This window comes from Phocoena sinus, chromosome 16 (assembly GCF_008692025.1).
Source record: "Phocoena sinus isolate mPhoSin1 chromosome 16, mPhoSin1.pri, whole genome shotgun sequence".
Lineage (NCBI taxonomy): Eukaryota > Metazoa > Chordata > Mammalia > Artiodactyla > Phocoenidae > Phocoena > Phocoena sinus.
Genome location: NC_045778.1, coordinates 55,309,160 through 55,333,367, shown reverse-complemented (window position 1 = coordinate 55,333,367; position 24,208 = coordinate 55,309,160). Strand labels below are relative to the sequence as shown.

The 24,208-nt window shown below is 37.6% G+C and overlaps 1 protein-coding gene across 8 annotated transcripts in view; it reads right to left on the bottom strand.

Annotated features, from left to right (window-relative positions):
* Positions 1–2,603: 2,603 nt before the first annotated feature.
* Positions 2,604–24,208, bottom strand: part of R3HCC1L (R3H domain and coiled-coil containing 1 like) — a 76,535-nt gene continuing 54,930 nt past the window's right edge. For 3 of the 8 annotated variants that reach the window (XM_032607910.1, XM_032607908.1, XM_032607909.1), the window contains 5 exons: positions 17,239–17,414; positions 12,566–12,636; positions 11,555–11,650; positions 10,923–11,063; positions 2,604–3,413 (listed from right to left, as the gene is read on the bottom strand). In XM_032607910.1, the coding sequence (XP_032463801.1) occupies positions 3,346–3,413; positions 10,923–11,063; positions 11,555–11,650; positions 12,566–12,636; positions 17,239–17,414 (552 nt within the window). In that variant the 3' untranslated portion in view covers positions 2,604–3,345. Of the gene's footprint in view, positions 11,064–11,554; positions 11,651–12,565; positions 12,637–13,184; positions 13,330–17,238; positions 17,415–24,208 lie in introns of all 8 variants that reach the window. The other 5 variants (XM_032607905.1, XM_032607906.1, XR_004346140.1 and 2 more) reach the window with 4 other exon arrangements.

The window sequence follows — 24,208 nt, the reverse complement described above, 5'->3', positions numbered from 1 at the left end:
TACTTTGGCATGGCAGTTTAGGTAAACAAGGGAAGGACTGATTTCCTGTTGGATCCAGCAAACATCTCCCAAACAGTAACAACATTATACTCGCACATGCACCCAATGGTCTGTGAAAGAACGCGTAGCTGGCGGGGGAGCGTGTGGTGACTGATGACTGGATTCAGGCAGGGAGGTTACCCACAGCTTCTGGCTGGATCCAAGTTTCCAAGAAGGCCAGAAAAAGCAGGCCAGGCAGCCAGCCACCAGCTACGGTCTCAGTCTTGCTGCCCACATCACACATTTGATAGGTGCAACCAGTTCTAATTCTTGGAAGAAGCTATACAAGGGTTGTGCTGTTACACCTCTGACTTGAAAGGGAAGGATATGGGAAGATGCGGCTGGCATGACTTGTAACTAGATGAGGAATGTTAACAGAATAGCAACGACCAAATTCCAGACAGAACCAAAAATGATGATTTTCACCTCGGCATTCTTGTCTGAGAAACTGAAGAACTAGGAACCTCAGCTTACCATTCAGATGCCTAATTTATTCCTATTCCGCAAAGACTTCCACTCCATGAGGAGTATACTGGAACTCAAGGGGAATGTATCTATCTACTATAAATTCCAGGTGATACTGGGATTCAGAAGTTCAACATACATGAAGCAACATATAACACACAGCAGAGTGCGTTAGCTGTCTTCTCAAATATCTACCAAAGGAGCCAGTGGCAGCTACAGGGTGCTCTCCAGTTAGCTCAGTGTACAAAGGCATGGTGTAGATATGACCAAGGATCTGATTCCTGTCTGGACAAGCTCAAGTAGTCCGTGCTGGGTCAGGGCAGGTGCTCTTTCTTACCTCCAGCCAGTATACATCAATTCCAGCTACTGGAAAAATACAACTAAAAAGCACATTCTCTACTAAGGGCCGATGCAGGAGCACTCCTTAGCTTTCAGTTTTGGCTAAAAAAATCCTTTCTCTGGATCTACTTATAAGGATAAATCTGAAAGTTAGAGGTGGCTGACTGTTATCCGAAAAAAAGTGTAAGTTACTAGCCACCAAGTACACAGCATTAGAATGAGGACAAAAGTAACTTCTTGAAATTATGAGTACTACAAGAAAACTGGGTAATAAACACGGGACTATGTGTTACCATTAACAATGCCCTTGGAAGCCAAAATGCTGCCAGAAAGGGGAAGCGCCCTCAAAGGAAAGTGATAGGAACAATCACTTTTTTTTTTTTTTTTACCACCCAAGGCCATTCTCAGCCTTGAAGAATCAAAACAGAGCAAAGGTCTACCTCAGAGGTATACTGTTCAGTATGAAACCTGGCTGGTTTCCTGCATTTCCTTTCAAATGCAGCCATACTGTTCAAACAGACTTCCCTCTGTTCTACGATGACAGCACAAGCTGTACAGCCAGCTGCCCTAAGCAGTGCTGGGGCAGAGGGTCGAGAGGACCTAACGACCCCTCCAAACTTGGAATGGAGGTATTGAACATGAACAAGGGACAGTTTCAGAACAGACAAAGGATGAGAAAAACAATGCTGAGGAACTGTAAGAGGGCTCTAAGACCGAAACAGTGGCAGGGATCAAGACCCACGGCCAGTGTCATTTGAGGAACGTTTGGACGGGGCCCCACTACACCATCTTCTAGGCAATGCTAATAATCCATCATTGTCATGGGCACTAAATCATACAAAAATGAGGCTGCTGCCCTCATTGAAAGCACAATGAGACATCATTTCTTGCTCTCTCAGCATCTGGAGGTCTACCACTACGATTTCTTCAAAAACACTGAGAATGCAGATATGAGAAGGATAAAGCCTGAGCTGACTGCTCTGACTTGTCCACGTCTTTTAGGAAATCTCTTACTGCCCAGAGGTGTGTGTTTGACTCGCTGCTCTTCACTATAATGGACGAGCTGGTATGGCTTTTGCCAAATGCCTCTGGCAAAGGCGGAGAAGATCATACCAAGAACATGCTGTGTGCCAGAGGCCTCCTGCAGGATGTCAGATTGGACAAAAATGGCAAAAGGCAAGAGGGTGGGGTGGGGATGTGCAAAGAGGACAAGAAGGGGAGAGGAGCCACCACATTAGACCAATCCCAGGAGAGTACTCTGTAGACCAATCCCAGGAGAGTGCTCTGTAGACCAATCCCAGGAGAGTGCTCTGTAGACCAATCCCAGGAGAGTGCTCTGTAGACCATTCCCAGGAGAGTGCTCTGTAGACCAATCCCAGGAGAGTGCTCTGTAGACCAATCCCAGGAGAGTACTCTGTAGACCAATCCCAGGAGAGTGCTCTGTAGACCAATCCCAGGAGAGTGCTCTGTAGACCAATCCCTGGAGAGTGCTCTGTAGACCAATCCCAGGAGAGTGCTCTGTAGACCAATCCCAGGAGAGTACTCTGTAGACCAATCCCAGGAGAGTGCTCTGTAGACCAATCCCAGGAGAGTACTCTGTAGTATACTCTGGGGCACAGAGGTGATCAGCAGTCTACTGCTCATCAATAAAACCAACAGACCCACCGAATCCATGCACAGCATTACAGGGGTGAAGATAAGGGAAGAACTGCTCTCTAATTTCTTTAGGGGCATGACAAAACTGACCAAGAGCAGAGTGATGTATGTCATAAAATGGGCTTTAATGTCTTTCTCTTACAACGTGGTAGTACTGCTTAAACTGGAACTGGCACACAGCTCCCAAGACCGGCTTCCTGTAAGGAATGAAGCGGGCGTGCCCCATGCTGCCATGCGGCTGGAGCAGCCCCAGGCACTCAGCTTAGTACAAGCTCTGGAGTCCAAATACCTACACCTGCTGCAGTTCACCAACTCTGGGGTTCTGGAACCGGCAGTGCAGATTCTGTGAATACCAAGCACTCCAGATACCGTTCCATCTCCTTGTACTAACAGCTCCCTCCCCTCTGACCGCCGACCTCACCCGCCCCCTGCAATACTGCTGTTCTCAGCTTTGTGAGGTACTAAGGAACACCCTGCCTTTGCGGTGCCTTAATCTCCCATCATCACAGGTTTGAATCCTCTGTTTTGCATTTGCTTAAAACATCTTGGAAGTGTGACTTGCCCTGTCCAGAGGACTCCTGGAAGTCACATCTTCCAAGTTTCTTCCTAGCTGATGGCTTCCTTCCACGTCCAACACAGTTAAGGCAGTTCCAAAGAACTGCACTTAGGAGTGAAGACAAACAGGAGTCTGTCTTCCTCCTATACCTCATCAGCCCTTGTCTTGATGGCTTATCTCTTTCTTTCATTAACGTGCACGTCTGCATGTACACAGAGCTCTGGAAAAATCCTCTGAAGACTGGAAATATTTTCTGAATTCCTGGAATTATCCCTGTCATCAAATGATGTTCAAACTGCAGACTGGTCTCTGCCTTCCCAGATGTCTTCCCGTTGCTTGGCTTCCAATTGTTTTCTCTCTGAAAATAAGGGCAGTGTTAAGATGGTTAAGTATAACTTCACATAACCAGTGACTTTCGCTTAATCTGAATTACAAGGCGAACTTTAATCATGAGACAGGTGAATTCCCTAGTTTTCTCTTACCTGATTCCAAGAGTCAATATCTTTAACTTTCCAAGTGCTTTGTAAGTGGGAACAATGTTTCTCTTACTATATAATAAATAGAGAAAGATCTGTGGCTAATAGAAATAAAAAGCATATGGAATAAGTCAGAACCGAGCAGGATCCAGATTTTTGTCTTGCTGATAATATATTTATTTTAATTATCTTTCTAAACTGTGTTAGTGCTTCAGTAAAATTGCCCATTATTCCCAGTCTACTGATCTATATACATATTTCAACAGGCATCAAGAATATGTTTCAATATTTTTCTTCTACTTTCTTGCTCAAATGGAAATAGTAGCCACTGGGCTTTAGTCATATCTCTCTACTACAATTCTACAAAAAAAAAACAAAACAAAATTTCACAGGAAAATCAAATTTCAATATTTTCAGAGCACTTTCAGGAGCCAGGAATCTTCTGGAACACCAATTCCAACATGGAAAAATGACCACATATAATGGAGGGAAACTAAGAACTGTTTCTAAAAACAAAAAATGCACAAATCTGGGCAATCCATCTTCAAATTTTAACACAGAAGCTTAGTTTCCATTTAACACTTTCACCAATACCTGAGACAATAAAGACCATACACGGTGTGGTGACCCAAGTACTTCACTAGGTGCCACAATACCAGTTCTAATTTCATGGCTAGTCAGTCATTGATCTTGACACCATAAAATGTAGATGATTAAGCCTAAGTGCTTCCTTCCAAGGGCAATTATTTCGACTAAAAGATTTTGCAAGTCATGAACCAGGGGGATTACAGAAATCAAGGTGAGTTTGGAGTTAATTCTTGCTATTCTGACATATCTTTCCAAATCAGCAGAATCCCTTACGGAATTCCTATACTGTATTTGACTCAACTTTAAGGGCAAAGAACTTGATAAGGAAGCTAACTGGCACTTGGAAATGTGAGAAAGAGAAATTTGCTGCTATTTGGGCACCATCTTGTGGCATTATCTGAAAATAGCAGCAAAGTTACAAAAGGCAAAAAATGGGGGTCAGTAAATTCCAAACTGAAGGCTCAGCGTCATGTGACTCAGCTTTAAGGCAGGCTTAAATTGGGTTGAGATTCTCCAGGGAGACAGCACGAAGGATAACTGGCTTGTCTAAAGGATTCTGGGATTTCTTAGGAAGCCTGACTGTGGTTCTGATTCTTACAAACAGAGAAAAGTTAGGAGAGGATCTAAAGGCAAAGGCAACCTTGGATGAAAACAATCAAAAAGTGGTCCTGGGTTCCAAGAAAAAGTGAAGAAACTAGAAAAGTGAATTGTTAGAACTCAGATTTTTCAATAAACTCAGAAACTTAAACCAGAGAGGCAATATGGAAAGCTTTAGGAAAAGAAATCCGGGAGTAGTAGAAAAACAAATGACTGGTCCATAATCCACGATTTCAAAATCGAAGTAGCACTGAAAAAAAAAGTTTTTTGTTTTTTAAAAAGTTTGGGGTCAAAACTCCTTTGGTGGTAAATATAACCTGAAAGGACATAAGGCCACAGAAATATTAATGCTAATGTGTTCGATTTTGGTGTTATGAAACATGTATTAATATATTATCTTTCTAAAATTGGAAAAGTTTAGAATTCTGAAACATTTCCTACACTAATGCTTTCCAACAAAAGACTGTAGATCTGTATTACCAAATATATGTAAATATAAGAGGGAATTCTGGTGGTAAACCATATGATAAAGTCAGCAAGAACAGAGAGACAAACTGAGAAGCACAAAGAAATAGTGAAAATGTGAGGCTTAAATTTATAAATATAGAACATGAACAGAATACAGAAATACAGGTTAGGATGAGACCTAAAAATATTTTCTTCATCTTAAAGAAAAAAATGGAAGCTTGGAGGTGTTAAGTAACTTGCCTAAGATTACATAATCAGTGAAAACCTGAAGCTGGAATCCAGGTCCTTAATTCTTAAATCAGCATACTTTCTACTGTCCTGACCTCTGAAGAGAGGATCTGAAAATATTTACACAGAAAAGGAACAAATGTGGGAGAAAAAAAGTATTTTGTAAAAGATAAAGAATAAACATGTTTCCCCTTTATCAAAGAGAAAAGAAAGTAGGTAACAGCTGACAGACTGTATTAAAAAAGCTCCTATTAACTTTAACTCCACCAATTACAAAAAGTAAGAGAAAGCCCAACAGCAGCCATAAGGGCAAGGAACTAAAGAAGAATATAGTGTCAGCATGAAATGACTAACCTAAAGCACTAACGTAAGCTGGCCCTGAAGACTTTTATTTCTCAGTACAATATATAAATTGGCAGAAATGATTACATTAAATAAGTTGACTTCTCACTGAGGGAACAGAAAGTGCTAAAGATGAAAAAGGGGCCAGTTTGGTGTCGTGTTTACAAAAATAAAGAAAAGGGATGGAAATTAAAACCTTCAAAATTTACTTCTACACCTAAGAAAATAATGAAGAAAAATCATCACAAAATCCACTTGTAGCCACCTACAGAGTAATAATCAACCTGAAGACTTGAAGTACAAGTCTGGTCAAACTAATCTAACTGCTTCTTTTACGGACTGACAGACCTGGTAGATCAAGGAGAGGTAACATAAATAACCTCTTCGTTTTAGATTTCAGGCTTACCAAGTATGTATTAATCATTAATATACTGGGAAAAAATAGTCTGGCTCACGTAAGTGTTAAGGGAGCATTTAACTCTAGAGGGTGGAATGATTATCAATGCATTAAGTATAACACGTGTTATTTACTCAGCAATAATTGGTGAAATGGTCAGTCAGTCCATAAACATTTTCCTCTCTGATATAGGCCAGAGACGTAAGTTTACTAAACAGCAGGTGACACCAAAAATATGGATAAATACTGCATCCCACAGAAAAAGGTCAGATTAAAATGAAAGGAAATGTGGTTAGAAATGAAGGGAACTTCACGTCCAGGGAGAAAAGACACCAAGAAAATGCCGTAAGACCTAGATTATGAGTCAGCAACGCAGCACTGTTCTTGAAGGCAGAATAATGGAATTCCTAAAAAGGATTTCAGAAGGCAGCTGACTGTGATTAAATTTTTATTACAGTTGACTAAGTATCCTATAGAGATGATTTTACTTTTAAGTTCTCAGTGATTTCATTAATCAAACTAAGGGATCAAATTATTGTTTACATAACTCTGCCTCTCAGGCCTATGACCCAAAAGATGGCCTTTCAGAACCAGCCAATTAATCATATACTCCCCAAGAATAAAATGGAACAAAGTTATGAAATAAAATTATGGCAGGCTTTGAAAATGAGAGTGGCTTATTCTGAAAACTTTGATTCCAACTTTAGGTGGGAATCAAATGTTCTGATAAGTGGAACACGGGGAAATTTTACACGTATTCCTGAGTCTGGTCTTTAAAATGTGGTTTTATCATTTAGTGTGAATCCTTGATTTAAAACGTGATTAAGTCAAATACAAAGTACTCAAGGACGATCTATGTTTTCATTTCCCACTCTTAGTATAGTTCTAATCTGTCATGCGCTCTGCTAGACTAAAAGATCTATCTGTTCCTCACACTCAGGGACTTGTGACTAAAGCTCTTATTTTCCAGATATATAAAATATGATTTGCTTAAAATGATTTGAGTACTTCCTTTTTCTCGATTCTCCCCAGAGTAGCTTTAATTTCTTAATCTCCTTTTTAAGGATTAAGACAAAGACTTCTCAATAAAAGGGTAAGAAGACCAAAGTAGGGTAAAGGAAGTTATCAGGAAAGTATTTATACCTCAAAATCCCAAATTCCAAATTCAATAATTAGAAGGGTTCCATATGTAATGTTCAACGCTGGATTTTATAAAGAAAATCATGGAGGACTTGAAAGGGTTCAGAGTAGAATCATGAGTGAAATAAGACATATGAAGAAAAATTAAGAGTAACAAATGTCATTCATGTATTCAGTCAATGAATATGCACACTGAGTATCTCTTTATGAACTAGGCACTGTGCCAGACAGCAGGACTCTTGAAGTGGGAAAAAGAAAGGCTAGGAAATTATTCTATAGTATTATTAATAAAAGTACCTATATCAGGATGGCACAAAGATTTCGATTTCTATTTCTATGCTAATTCTGATCTATTGGCTACGGTCAAGTCAAAACTCATCAAGAGTGTCATGACTGATTAGCACTGTCTGTCATGGATAATGAATGGGGAGCAACAGTACATAGTACACATTTGTCATTACTGGCTTATATTATTATAATGAATACTAATTTCCCAAGAGTCACATAAATAATAGTATTCTAAATACGTAAAGCACCTTTTAAACATTTTTATACATGTTAACTTATGTTGCTCAAAAAATTCTCCATGGTTAGGTAAGTCAGGCATTGCTTTCACTTTGTTGGAAACTGGGGCACAGAGAAGTATAAGAAAATTGCCCATGGTCATATAGCTAGTTAATGGCAAAAACTCTATTATAGCCCAGATCCTCTCACTCCTAAATGATCTGCCCTGATCTTTACAGTTAAAGGCTGTTAGAACAGAATGATGTCCATATGTTCCTGAATTTCTACTAAATAAAAAAGAAGAGGAAACTGTTTTAAACTATTGTACAGATTTAAGTTAGACCTATGGAAGAATTTTCTGACAGTAAAAGCTCTAACCGTTGGAAAGGATAACTAAAAAGAAGCCTGTCATATTTTATTTCCTGAAGACCTTAAAATGTTTTTTTTTTTTTTGGAAAAAAATGTTAATTACCCCAAAACTCCTTCAAAAGGGATTACACTATTATAAAAGGAACATGGGTTTTAATTAGAGAGGCCTAGGTTCAAATGTCTCCTTTCAATTTACCAGCTGGGTGACCTTAGACCAGCTACTTCACCTCTCTGGGCCAGCTCTAAACTGGAGATAATACCATCCCCATCCAGAGTTATCATAACATGTTGTATTGCCAGGAATTTCCTTCCAATCCTTTTAATTGCAAAAACCTCTATGTGGCTTTTAATCTTAAAATCTTCAGAACTGAAAAGAGAGGAGAAACAACTGCTTAAAGTATCAGGTTCATACTTTCTTTCTTACTCAAGGCAGATATCCCCACCAGACTGCAAGTCTTAAGGAGAGGAACAACATCTTGCCGTTTCTCTAACTCTCCTAATTAGGGAGCACAATGCCTTGCACAGGGTAGGTACACAGTGAATTCCAAATGTAGTTGATAGTGTATCACAGGCAATTGAAAATAAAAAGAGTAATGACAAGAAAAAAATATGTACTGGAATCTGTGCTGGACTCACCATAAAATGATATTTTGCTACTATCACTAAAAACAGCAGCAGCTCATATTTATCACACACTTATTATAGGCCTAGAGAAACAGGAGGGAGAGTGTTCCTATCGGTTTTAAAGATGACTAAGTATCTTTTGTGGATTATCTCACTTGATTTCCATTTTATGGATGAGGAAACAGGCCTCCAGAGAGTAAGTAATTTGCCTAAGGTGACATAGCCAGTGAATGGCAGAGCTTAGATGTAGACCCAGGCAGTCTGATTCCAGAGTCTATAATGTTATTTCCTATGCTGTACTGACCCCTTTCCCTCCAGTGGAAGAAGAACTGGAACAGAAGTATCTGTTCTGTTTAATACCTAAACAGTACTTTTAATTTCCACAGAAAAAAAATCTTTAAGTGAGAAGTCTTGGGCTCCATGCAATTACAAAAGTATATGCTCAATGCATAAAGAAGCCAGAAAGCTATATCAGGAATTTTCCATACGCATTTTCTCAGATATAAAGAATGGGAGAGTTCTGAAACATAATAAAGGAAGAGTCCTCTATAACCTGTAAAGATTCAGGACCAATGGATAGGAGAAACTTACCACCGTGGGTCTCTATTCACAACTAAACGCCTTCTTTAAAAAAGTAAGTAACAGGGTACCCACTTAGCCAACAGCCTCATTTTTAATTTCATCACTGAAATGTCCTTTGCATAGCTGAGCATTTAAAACAAATTCAAGTGGAACAGTATGCTGATGTGCCTACAGAGAAACAGAGGGGGATACTCAAGTGATAGCCATACAAAACTATTATTGCAGTACCTGTAGAAATACAAGTGATATTACACACATAGGGAAGCAGGAAACATTGCAAAAAGAATCACATCTCCTTTTATAGATACCATTGTTATTACCCTCTATTGATTTTCTGAGATAACTGTGGTTATCACAGAGAAATCATTTTCCTCAGAGATAACCAATTAATAAAGGGTTAAGGACACTGCACATTCTACTTTAATCTAGCTCTGACAGTGCCATGTATAAAAACCAGAGGAATCTTCCCCTGTTTCTATAGTCTGTAGGAAGCCTTTCAGTCAAGAATGCATGGAAAAAATCAAAACTGCCTCATTATAATCATTAAGGTTTCAAAAATGAGTTGGGTTCAACTCTGAAACTCTAGCACCTGCCATGACACCCTCTGTCACTGGTTATCTGGCCAGTGCAGCTGAGAGTCTGCAAGCTGCCTGCTATCACCAAAGCAGAGTGGACAGGAAGTATTAATGGCCTTGTTAGACCGGCAATAAACAAGGAGTTTGAAACTTCCATTCGTTTAATGGAAAAATGAAGTTACTTTTCGGTAAGTGGAATTTTCAGAATAAATTGTCTTCACAGATTCCACAGATCGAGGGCTAAGGCAATCAGACTGTCTAAAGCCTGAAGGTTGATAAAAAGCACTTAAGTGCTAACCGGAGTCCCAAGCCTTTACGTACAAGTCAACAGCCTATAAAGGGGAGAGAGACATTTAACCTCAACTACAAACTATAGGGAAAGAAAAACCCTGCTTGTGGATCAGTTGAAATATTCTGAGGACTCTTAAGTACTGGAAAATAATCAGAAGATTAGGCTAACCTGGATGTGCTCTAATGGAGCCACTCAGGACTGTCTTTAAAGAAAAAATTACCTTCTACAGTTATTATCATCAATGTCAGATGCTGGCTTCTCCTTAATTTGTCTTCTATCTAAGATCTAAACCATCTGATAATATCATGGCAATCATGGCCCAGTAAAACCACAGCAAATAATGTTTTCTGCCTGGGAGACTATTATGTCTTCATAGGAATATTTTTCTGAGAGTCGGGAGCAAGAACTATAGAAATAGCCATGGATAAGCTAAAAGGACTGAACCTATCTCTTGGAAAACAACAGTAGGAACATGGATTAAGATGCCTTGGTGTGGAACAGGCAGACAAATTCTAAAATGTCTTCCTCCTAAATATAAGGCATGAAAACAATTCCAATGTATGTAGGAGGCTTCTAGGAAATGGAAATGCCAAAATGGAATGGGCTTCATTCTTTTTTTTTTTTAACACATGCCTTATAGTGAACTCTAAAGGGACTAAAGAAAACACCATCAACTTAAACTCACCGCGGGCTTCTTGCAGTTTCTTAAGTTCTGCTTCCCGTTCGGTTTTGCTTTGCTTACTTCGAACCCCAAGGGCACTGATGACTAACCTTCTGGCTAGGGCTGCTGAAGTCTCAGGACGCTCCTTTGCTGGCTGGAGAAACTCTGAATGGGAGAAAGGGAGGGAGCAGGAGGGAGTAAGGAAGAAAAAGCACTCTAGCTCCAAGTGATTTAACTCAGTAATTAACATACCAAATAGACTAACAAGGGCTGTATCAGCAGTAATTAATACAAGCCTGATAGATGAAGAGCAGAGGAAGTTAACATGGCAAAGCACAAACAACCCTGCCTTCATTATCTGTATTAACAAAATTTCTTACAGTGACTCTATCAAACAGCTAAACACAGAGGTAAACTAGATAAGGATGTCATCAGAAAATGGTTGCTGCATTGCTTGCAGTTAGTATCTCCCACTCTCTCCAAGTGGCTACTCCAGTGCTATATTTCCAACACAGCCTTTTCTCCTTAAAATAATATTTCCTTTAACACTAAAAATAAAAGTGATATGTCCTTAGAACTCTGGATGCTATACAAGTGCTGGAAAAAACAATACCACCACTATCAACAAGAAGAAGCTCCTGAGATTATAGGCTTACCAGCATAAGCTCTAGCTTTGGCCTTGGCTGCTCTCGTGGCCTGCGACAAGGGCCGGATCTTCACCATGGTATGTTTACTACCCAGAGCATCACGAGCTGTTAAGAGAATAAATATAAAGAAGTAGAAGACATGAAGAAGAGTGATGCAAAAAAAAAATTTAAGGCTAGTTCTTAAAAGTATTTCCTAGATGTTATGCTTTATTTTTCATCATGAGCAAAAGAAATGGTAAGCTCTAGAAAATCCGTAAGGAACAAAATGGCAGCGATTATTTTAAAACAGGGATCAGTAAACTATGGCTTTGTGACCAAATCCAGCCAACCACCTGTTTCTGTAAAGTTTTACTGAAACAGAGCCATGCTCATTCATTTGCATACTGTTTAGGGATGCTTTCTGGCTACAACACAAGAGTTAAGTAGTGACAGAAACCTTATACCCTAAAATATCTACTATCTGGCTCTTTACAGAATAAGTCTGCAGACCCCTATTTTAGGTGATTCAGACAGGAATCAACATCTCTAATTTCTTTGAATGCCTCTGCATCAGATCTATCATGAGGCCAATGATATAAGTGAAAAGGCTAAATCATATATTCAGAAAGTAGGTATTACAAATGCTCACTGGACAGGTTAAAGGGCTACTGCAAATTCATTTGTCGGGGAGGGGGGTAGAACCAAAAATATTTTAAGATTTAGTCATACTGGCTTCTTAAATCTTTACCTATAATCTGTCTATGCACTATCATAACTGACAGCTATGCAGCAAATAACCTTGGAAGGAGCTCTCTCTCCAAATACCATTGGATTAGGATAAAAAGGGAGAGGGGGAGCAAATGGGCCCCAAAGTAACATGCCTCAAAAACCTCTACCTGCCAATTATCTGTATTGACTGAATAAAATGTCAGGTGGCTGGAACAGAAAGCAAATAAGGACAAGCAGTGCTTAGGAGACTACTTGTAGGAGAAAGTAGGAGAAAACGGACAACAAGCACACTGAAATCCATTGGGTGAATACCTGTAATTGGACTGGAGAATACTCCTAGGGCGTGTGTATCATCCACCCATTTAATATCAAATCCTTTCTTTCTGCAACAAAAGAACAGAATTTTATTCCTTAAAATAAAATTTACTTTTAAAAAACATCTTTCAAATAGTCTCATAAAGCATTTCATGATGAGATAGAAACACTCAACAAGCACACAGGTGGAATGGGGATAATGACACACAAAATGGCTTGGGGTACAGAAGAAGCCACTGAACTTTAAAAGCAATAATACCATCATAAAAAACTACCTGGGAGTATTTTACACTGTAAGCCAGTTTACAGACATCAACTAATTAATCCTCACATGTTCACTGGGGAGGTAGAGTATTTATCACACTATTTACAAGAGATGTTTTTAGGGGACTGGAACTAGAAGAGGTGGAATGAGAAAGCATAGGAGGGGTAGAAGAATATTAGAGGAGGAGGTAGGCAGGGAAGGTCACCTGGATTTAATGCAAATGTAGGCCCAAGGACAGAGACAAGACAGAGAGGAAGAGGGAGACAGGTCATTCAAAGCAAAATCAATCAATCAATCAATCAATCAATCAAATAAGGGAGAAAAGGGACAACTCTAATCAGAGAGGCTGACCTAGTCTTTCTTTCCAGTTGTAGAAGTGAAGTAAGAAAGGGAAACTCAGGTTCTGCCACCTTCAGACCATGCGCGGGTTTAAACTCTCTGTAAGCTAGGTCTGCTCATCTGTAGAGATGGGTACAGTTCCTTCATAACAGAGTTGCTGTGAAAACGGAAGTGAGATCATCCATGACAAGGTAAAGGGCACCGTGTTGAGCACTTAGTGGACATCTAATAAATGAATAGTGCCCATTATTTTTTATTATTAATAGCAATATTCATCAGGAAGATGATTAATATTGATGAAGATGTGATTAAAATATGAAGTTGACTCTGGTGTTTGACTCAACAGGCATTATTATTATACGCTTTTGCACCATGACCTTTTCTTTTTTTTTATAAAGCACTATAAAGGAAAAAAAAGGGAACTGCTAAAATATCTTCCCTCTTTAACAACTAGTCAAGAAAAAATTTCCTTTGAAGGAAAAAGGAATAAAGAGGCTTTGAAGGTTAGTTAGACAATTTCCTGAATGTAAGGGTCAGTTTGACCATGGCGTAAAATGACCACAGGGGTTGAAGACTATGAGAAAGTTCAACAGTGGAAGTCTATATTATAAGATAGTTGACAAAAGAAAGAGAAAAACTTAGATGGGCTCTGGAGGGCCTTTTAGACTTCAGAATTTCATAACCCTTTAAAATTTTTCCCCCTTTTGAGAATGTTTTCCTGTTTCATGGAAAAATGATCTGCAGGTAAGATTAGGAAGAAACAAAGCAAGGGAAGTTAATAATTCTTAAGAAATAACTAATCTTCAGGAAATTCCAGACATCAACAAAATCAATCCTTGGTCTTAAAAGTCATCATTATTAATGACAACCTAAGGTAGTTCTAATTTTGGATTTAATCTCATTGATGCTTTTTAAAACCTATTATGCACTTTATCTGGAACAGACCCTGATACCGAGTCTTAACATAATTGTAATGAATTAGACTGACTGATCTACACTATATGTTTAGTGTAAGATCTATGGCAGAGAGTGTTAACTGTCCTCCATGATCTAGTCACTCCTCCTCTCTTTTAGTTACATAACTGATAAGTGCTACTCCTGTCCCCTCAACCAACAAAATTTAAGTGAGATACCTGGCTACTAGTTTTGCCTGTTCTAGAGCTTTACAAAAAAACAGGGTGCTTGTTTTTGTACATAAAGTTTCAATGAATACAGCCACACTCATTGTCTGTAGCCACACCTGTTGGCTATGGCTACTTTTGTGCAACGATGGCAGAGTTGCCTAAAATAATTACTATCTAACCCTTAAGGAAAAGTTGGGAGCTATACCCTAATTCAAGATGTACATGAATTGAATTTTAACTTTAAATTTGTATATCAGACAATAGACCTGGTTCATTGTTAGATCTGGTTCATTGTTAATGTCAGGATTGGAGCATTAAAGTATAATCCCTTCTTGGTAATGACTTTCTTCCAGACCCTGAAAATCTTTTTCTTAATAACTTATTTTTGGGATTATTTCTTTATTCCTGAAGCTTATTTTTTCTTATAAGCTAAAGATACAGAGGTATACTTCTGACTCTTTTACCTTCTCATACATATGTATGAATTACATACATATATAAGAGGTAGTGCAATTATTCTCAAACCCACTTATTATATCAGTTTTAATTTACATTTTCACTACATAATTTAATGTATTAAATAAAATTAAAATGATGAAATATGAGTGTGAAAAAGAAAAGTTGTGTCTATGGTTTGGAAGACTAGAGAAAGATAAAGTCACTAAAAAAACCAAAACAGCTATTATCAATTATGTTTGGGCAAAAGAGCTTAAAAAAAAAAAAAAAAGAGAGAGAGAGAGAGAGAGAGGGAATTCCCTGGTGGTCCAGTGGTTAGGACCTGGCACTTTCACTGCTGTGGCCTGGGTTCAATCCCTGGTCAGGGAACTAAGACCCTGGAAGCCATGCGGCACAGCCAAAAAAAATTTTTACAAAGAGAGAGAGAGAAAAAACATTTTAACCTATAAGGAATTTGCACTCAGGTAACTCTGAAGGGACACTAAAGTTCTTGCTGGAAGACACAGGTGATATCAGGGTGACATATAAGAACTCAATAGAAGATAGTCTGCCATCAACAGACTAGTTACTTAAAAAAAAAAAGGCCTTGGCACCACATCAAAGACTGGCAAGTAAATGGACATTTATATGTACTGTTAAAATAAACTGGTTGAGACGTATAACGATCATTTTTTTATCATTCTCTACTTGACTATTTCTATCTCGGTGGTCAGAATAACCTCAAATCAATAATTTAATTTACAGCTCTTTTGGACTGTTAGGGCCCTTGGTGCCCGGCAGAAGAAAACACATATCCTCTCAGGAGATATCCTCTTCTTTTACTGTAAGCCTCAATTCTCATAAGCAAAATTCCAAAGGAAATGGTCAGCTGTACAGTTTTTTAAAAAAGTAACTAAACCTCCAAAAAAGAAGCAAGGCACTATGAGTGAGAATTTGCAGAAAGAGAATTAAAAGGACTTAAGGTAAAGAAATTACCAGACATAGACTATAGAAGGTCTATGTTCAATATACTTCTTGAAAATATTTGGAGAAAAAAAAGAAACTAATGACCATGCAGATTTGAAAAATAGAGAACTTTGAAAAATGAGAAACATAAAATGAAATTTAAAAATTCAATGGACAGATTTAACAGCAAATTAAACACAGCTGAAGAAATCAGAAAGCGGAAATTAGAGCTAAAAAAATTACTCAGCATGTAATGGAGACAAAGAAATGGAAAATATGAAAGAGATAACACAAGGATTAAATGAGAAGGTTTAATCTACGTTTAACTGGCATCTTAGAGAATATAAAAGAGACTAGTACAGAGGCAATATTTGAAGAGAGAATGTCTAGTCTTCTCCAAAACCAATGAAAAATACAAGCTCAATAATAATAATAACAAAAGAAACACAAAGCCACATCATACTGAAAATGTACAATACCAAAGACAAAGAGAAAACATTAAGAGCACCCAAAGAGAAAAGACAGATTACTCTCAGAAGCAATAGTCAGACTTTCAGCTGGCTTCTCATCCTACACTAAGAAAGCCAGGAGAAAGCAGAATAAAATTTTCAAGTTTCTGAGAAAAACAATTACCAACCTAGGATTCTCTACCCAGCAAAAATGTCTTTCAAGAATGAAGCTGAAATAAAGCCATTAAGAAACAGCGACGATGATGACAACAAAACCCAACTGAGTGTGTTACCAGAGACTGTTACTAAATTAAATACTAAAGAACATGTTTCATGCAGGAGGAAAAAGATTTCAGATGAAAGGTATAAGATGCAAGAAGGTATAAATGAAGAATACAGAAAGTGGATGAATCTGAATGCTGATAATATAAAACAATAATATAACATCAAATGGAATTTAAAAAGAAAAAAAGATTCAAAATACTAAATCACAATAGCGTATTAGTTGGAGGTTCGTGAGACACTGGAATGGAATTAGGGAATGGAGTTTAAAACCCTTAGAATGTTTGGAAAGAGTGTAAAAATATTAACTTTAGCCATTGATAAATTAAGCAGGCATTTTATAATTTCTAAAGTAACCACCAAACAATAGAAACAGGATCATTTCCCAAAAATATGGAAGGAGAAAAAAATACCTCATCAATCCAAAAGAAGGCAAGAGAAAAGAGAAAAAGATGGGACAAGTAAACACACAAAAAAAGATGGCAGGCATACATCCAAATATATCAATAATTACAATAAATATAAATGGACTAAATGTACCATGAAGACAGATTCCAAAGTCATTATTGATGACATTCTTCTTAAATGCTAAAATGGGGTCTAGAAAGACTATTTAGCATTTTTTAAAGGAACTGAGAAGAAGAGTGGTTTGATACGGATTTCTAATGGACTTGGAAAAGACAATAAACAAACTTGATGCTAAAGTAAACACCGGAAATAGAAAAACAAAAAAGATGATCTTTCAGAAGACATTTTAAGAAAACTTCATTCCACCTTCCCTAACATCCCCAATCATTTGCAAGTACTTACTGATAAGTGCAGAAAATCCGTAGAAGATCTTCAGTACGAAATTCTTGGGGGAAGTCATAAATTTCAATGACATGTGGGAATTCACAATCACTGAGGTCAATATCAGGAACTTCATGGTTGTAATAATCAAATATAGGTTCTTGGATGCTTTCTCTATTCTTCATATTCCCTGATAACTAGAGAGGAGGAAGCATATATGTGACTGTTACATCAAGTCAGAGCATTGTAAAATATCCTCCCATATATAAACAATCCTTTTTGTCTCCATGTTCCTATTCCTTAACCTTTATCATTTGTCTCTGTTCACGAACACAATAATGACTCGGCTCTATCACCCAGCTTATATTATACTTGTGGAATACTTTGATTAATGTGGTGAGTTATGAACAACACATCTTAGAAAATGAATTTCAGAAAATAGCTGAAGAGATGAATTAATAACATTTGTTTTATTTGAGCTTATTGATCAGACCCATAGTTTTGTTTCTGAAAGTGAACAAAAACAAAACAAAATTTTTAAGAATAAAAACACTTTGTTAGGGCTTCCCTGGTGGCGCAGCGGTTGAGAATCTGTCTGCTAATGCAGGGGACACGGGTTTGAGCCCTGGTCTGGGAGGATCCCACATGCCGCGGAGCAACTATGCCCGTGAGCCACAACTACTGAGCCTGCGCTTCTGGAGCCTGTGCTCCGCAACAGGAGAGGCCGCGATAGTGAGAGGCCCGCGCACCGTGATGAAGAGTGGCCCCCGCTTGCCGCAACTAGAGAAAGCCCTCACACAGAAACGAAGACCCAACACAGCAAAAATAAATAAATTAATAAACTCCTACACCCAACATCTTCTTAAAAAAAAAAAAAAAAAAAACACTTTGTTAGTCTACCTTTCGTTGACAGTAGCTTACAAAGAAATTTGTTATGACAAATGTAAGTGGCACAAGTAATTATATTTAAGTTCCCTAGCATGAGAGCTACCTAAAGGAATTTCCATAAAGCAGGTTAATACAGGAATTAATAGTAATGAAGAATACTTAAAATTCTACTATTCTATGGTGTGCAGATTAAATGAGATGATGCAGTAAGTGCTAGCACACTACGTGTCACCTAAGTAAGAATTCAATTTCAACCCAATTTAAACATATTTTAACTAGGTGCTAAATCTATTATAGGCCAATCACCATGTTATTTCTACCCTGCTTAGGATGTAGAAATCAGGAAGAGAATATTCCTCACACCGTAACAATGAGAAAAGACCAACTGACCTATAAAATCATAACTTTTCTTGAGTTTACCATACAGCTGAGTATGCAACACAGAGTACACAAGGAAATTGAAATCCACAGGATGACATGTCCCTCCAAAGAGAAACAGAATATATAAACTGTTTTGCCTCTGGCAGATCATGGGAAGAAGTGGCCACCACATGAGTGGGCAAGAAGATATCAGCTAAATGTTTAACAAATTCTTAAAAGCCTAGAGTGAACTGGTGTATCAGTTTAGAATAACTCAGAGCCCCAGAAAGGAGGGTAATCTGCAATTACTTGCAAGTCCATCCTTATGCCAGTGCCACACTGTCTTGATTACTGTTCTTTTATAAGTTTTGAAACCAGGAAGTTTGAGTCTTCGTACTTTGTTCTTTTTCAAAATCATTTTGGCTATTCTGAGTCCCTTGCATTTCCAAATGAATCAGAGGATCATTTTGTCAATTTCTGCAAAAAATACAGGACAGCTGGGATTGAGCTGGATGTGTTAATCACTTTGGGTAGTATCTTAACAATATTAAAGAAGAGAAACATGGGATGTTTATTCAGGTCCTCTTTAAATTCTTCCAAAAATGTGTTGTAGTTTCAGGGTACAAGTTTTACACTTCTTTTGTTAAATTTATTTCTAACTTTTTAATGCTACTGTCATTGGAACTATTTGCTTCATTTTTTAATTTCTGGCATGGACTTTTTGAGTTACTTTGCAAAAACCAAACCAAACAAACCACTGCATGTCCATGCATTTATAAATTGGGGCTAAATAATGCATTGTGAGAGGTAAACAATGCCTAACTACAAATACCTTGGAACTATAAGAACTGATTATAAAGAGGAAGAAAAAAGAGAGGCAGGATAGTCTGGCAAGGAAATTTGATTATGGCCCTTTGCTCTAATCTGGTCAGCAAATTTGAACTTGTATACTTCCATCCCATTTTTGAGGTAATTATTAAACACTTCAGCCTCTGATACTGATTAAATGCAAAGTGTAAATAATAGCAAAACACACAATTCCTACTCTACATTTCATGGGAAAATAGATATAAAGCCTACAAGTAACATACACCTGACTAGTTTTTCCTATAACACTCAAGACTCCACTATTATCAGGGACTCCTAACTTTTCTTAAGAGGAGAAGAACTTTGTTTCATACTCCCATGGTACTGATATTGTTGGAATCAGCTTGCATGTCTACTGGCAACACATTTTTGGGGGAGGTAGGCTGAGAGGTAGCAGGCCATACTATTAATGGTGTCTTCTCCTGAGAATTTCAACAAAACATTCAAGGGGGCCTTGACAGGGTAAAGAGAAAGGAATACGTGGCACAGAAGGGGGAAATGTCTAAGAGAAGACAATATGGTATAAAGTGAGGATCAGAGCATGATTGTGAGAGGGGAGTGGGGGCGGGCAGGGTAGAGACCACTATCAGACAGGGGTTAGACACAGTAATACAGATGTATTTCAGGAAAGGCCCTAAGATTTGATGCAATGACTTTTTTGCAGTAGACCTGTACTGTCCAACACAGTAGCTGCCAGCCACATGTGGTTACTGAGTACTAGAAACATGGCTAGTCTGAATTGAGATGTGTTTTATGTATAAAATACACATCAAATTTCAAAGACAATACAAAAAATAAAAGATCTCACTAATAATTTCTTATATTGATTACATGTTGAAATGATATTTTGGATATATTAAAAATACGTTCTTGACTTTACCTGTTTATTTTTACCTTTTTAAATGTGGCTCATAGAAATTTTAAATTACACATTTGTAGTTTGCATCATATTTCTACTGTAGACAACTGAAACATTTACTGTTGAGAGTCACATGTATTGAGACAATACTTGTCACAATTGTCAATGTGAAACCTTCATATTTTATGACCAACCTTCATATATTTTTCTTTCATATGGCTAATAAATGTTTGATAGAGCAACAATAGAGGGGAAAGGTTTACAATTTGATACATTCTAATCCATTACAGTCCACAGGAAAGGAAAGTTTGCAAACAACTCAGCAAATAATTTTGAGTTATGAATCACAAATATTTTATGATTTTTACCAAGGGCCTGCTTGCTGTTTATAAAGCATAAGTGAAATCTGAGTATTCCTTCATATGTAGAACCTGCTTCCACAAAATCAACTAAATTAAATTATCTTCCCAAAGTGAGGGTTTTAAGACTCTTATAAGCCTAGTAACCTGCTCTTGAAAACAAGTCTAAAAAACAGTACTGCTTCAGAGCTAGGGACACATACAGACTGAAAATGAGGGGATGGAAAAAGATATTCCATGAAAATGGAAATCAAAAGAAAGTTGGAGTAGCAACTCTCCTATCAGACAAAATAGACTTTAAAATAAAGACTATTACAGGAGACAAAGAAGGACACTACCTAATGATCAAGGGATCAATTCAAAAAGATATAACAATTGTAAATATTTATGCACCCAACATAGGAGCACCTCAATACGTAAGGCAAATGCTAACAGCCATAAAAGGGGAAATTGAGAGTAACACAATCATAATAGGGGACTTTAACACCCCACTTTCACCAATGAACAGATCATCCAAAATGAAAATAAAAAAGGAAACACAAGCTTTAAATAACACATTAAACAAGATGGACATAATTGATATTTATAGGACATTTCATCCAAAAACAACAGAATACACTTTCTTCTCAAGTGCTCATGGAACATTCTTCAGGACAGATCATACCTTGGGTCACAAATCAAGCCTTGGTAAATTTAAGAAAATTGAAATTGTATCAAGTATCTTTTCAGACCACAACGCTATAAGACTAGGTATCAATTACAGAAAAAAATCTGTAAAAAATACAAACACATGGAGGCTAAACAATATGCTACTAAATAACTAAGAGATCACTGAAGAAATCAAAGAGGAAACCAAAAAATACCTAGAATCAAATGACAATGAAAACATGACTACCCAAAACTTATGGGATGCAGGAAAAGCAGTTCTAAGAGGGAAGATTATAGCAATACAATCCTACCTCAAGAAACAAGAAACATCTCAAATAAACAACCTAACCTTACACCTAAAACAATTAGAGAAAGAAGAACAAAAAAAACCCCAAAGTTAGCAGAAGGAAAGAAATCATAAAGATCAGATCAGAAATAAATGAAAAAGAAATGAAGGAAACGACAGCAAAGATGAATAAAACTAAAAGCTGGTTCTTTGAGAAGATAAACAAAACTGATAAACCATTAGCCAGACTCATCAAGAAAAAAAGGGAGAAGACTCAAATTAACAGAATTAGAATGAAAAAGGAGAAGTCACAACTGACACTGCAGAAATACAAAGGGTCATGAGAGATTACTACAAGCAACTATATGCCAATAAAATGGACAACCTGGAAGAAATGGACAAATTCTTAGAAAAGCACAACCTTCCGAGACTGAACCAGGAAGAAATAGAAAATATGAACAGACCAATCACAAGCACTGAAATTGAAACTGTGATTAAACATCTTCCAACAAACAAAAGCCCAGGACCAGATGGTTTCACAGGCAGATTCTATCAAACATTTAGAGAAGAGCTAATACCTATCCTTCTCAAACTCTTCCAAAATATAGCAGAGGGAGGAACACTCCCAAACTCAGTCTGTGAGGCCACCACCACCCTGATACCAAAAGCAGATAAAGATGTCACAAAAAAAGAAAACTACAGGCCAATATCACTGATGAGCATAGATGCAAAAAATCCTTAACAAAATACTAGCAAACAGAATCCAGCAGCACATTAAAAGGATCATACACCATGATCAAGTGGGGTTTATCCCAGGAATGCAAGGATTCTTCAATATACGCAAATCAATCAATGTGATAAACCATATTAACAAATTGAAGGAGAAAAACCATATGATCATCTCAATAGATGCAGAAAAAGCTTTCAACAAAATTCAACACCCATTTATGAGAAAACCCCTTCAGAAAGTAGGCACAGAGGGAACTTACCTCAACATAATAAAGGCCACATATGACAAACCCACAGCCAACATTGTTCTCAATGGTGAAAAATTGAAACCATTTCCAGTAACATTGGGAAAAGGCAAGGTTGCCCACTCTCACCATTATTCAACATAGTTTTGGAAGTTTTAGCCGCGGCAATCAGAGAAGAAAAAGAAATAAAAGGAATCCAAATTGGAAAAGAAGAAGTAAAACTGTCACTGTTTTCAGATGACAAGATACTATAGATGCTACCAGAAAACTACTAGAGCTAATCAATGAATTTGGTAAAGTAGCATGATACAAAATTAATGCACAGAAATCTCTTGCATTCCTATACACTAATGAATAGGAATACATGAAAAATCTGAAACACTCCCATTTACCATTGCAGCAAAAAGAATAAAATACCTAGGAATAAACCTACCTAAGGAGACAAAAGACCTGTATGCAGAAAACTGTAAGACACTGATGAAAGAAATTAAAGATGATACCGACAGACAGAGAGATATACCATGTCCTTGGATTGGAAGAATCAACACTGTGAAAACGACTATACTACCCAAAGCAATCTACAGATTCAATGCAATCCCTATCAAACTACCAATGGCGTTTTACACAGAACTAGAACAAAAGTTCACAATTTGTATGGAAACACAAAAGACCCCGAATAGCCAAAGCAATATTGAGAAAGAAAAACAGAGCTGAAAGAATCAGGCTCCCTGCCTTCAGACTATACTACAAAGCTACAGTAATCAAGACAGTATGGTACTGGCACAAAAACAGAAATATAGATCAATGGAATAGGATAGAAAGCCCAGCTATAAACCCACACTCATACAGTCACCTTATCTTTGATAAAGGAGGCAAGAATATACAATGGAGAAAAGACAGCCTCTTCAATAAATGGTGCTGGGAAAACTGGACAGCTACACATAAAAGAATGAAATTAGTACACTCCCTAAAGCAATACACAAAAATAAACTCAAAATGGATTAAAGACCTAAACGTAAGGCCAGACACTATAAAACTCAGAGGAAAACATAGGCAGAACACTTTTTGACATAAATCACAGCAAGATCCTTTTTGACCCACCTCCTAGAGAAATAGAAATAAAACAAAAATACACAAATGGGACTTAATTAAACCTAAAAGCTTTTGCACAGCAAAGGAAACCACAAACGAGACGAAAAGACTATATATAGCACGGTGGTTAAGAATCCACCTGCCAATGCAGGGGACACGGGTTCGAGCCTTGGTCTGGGAAGATCCCACATGCTGTGGAGCAACTAAGCCCCTGCACCACAACTACTGAAGCCTGCGTGCCTAGAGCCAGTGCTCTCAACAAGAGAAGCCACCACAATGAGAAGCCTGCACACCACAACAAAGAGTAGCCCCAGCTCGCCGTAACTAGAGAAAGCCCACACGCAGCAACGAAGACCCAATGCAGCAATAAATAAAATAAATAAAATAAAATAAATAAATTTATCAAAAAAAAAGAATGGGAGAAAATATTTTCAAACGAAGCAACTGACAAAGGATTAATCTCCAAAATATACAAGCAGCTCATGCAGCTCAATATCAAAAAAACAAACAACCCAATCAAAAAATGGGTGGAAGACCTAAATAGACACTTCTCCAAAGACACACAGGAGGAATTAGAGAAATGTACATCAAAACCACAATGAGGTATCACCTCACACCAGTCAGAATGGCCAGCATCAAAAAATATACAAACAATAAA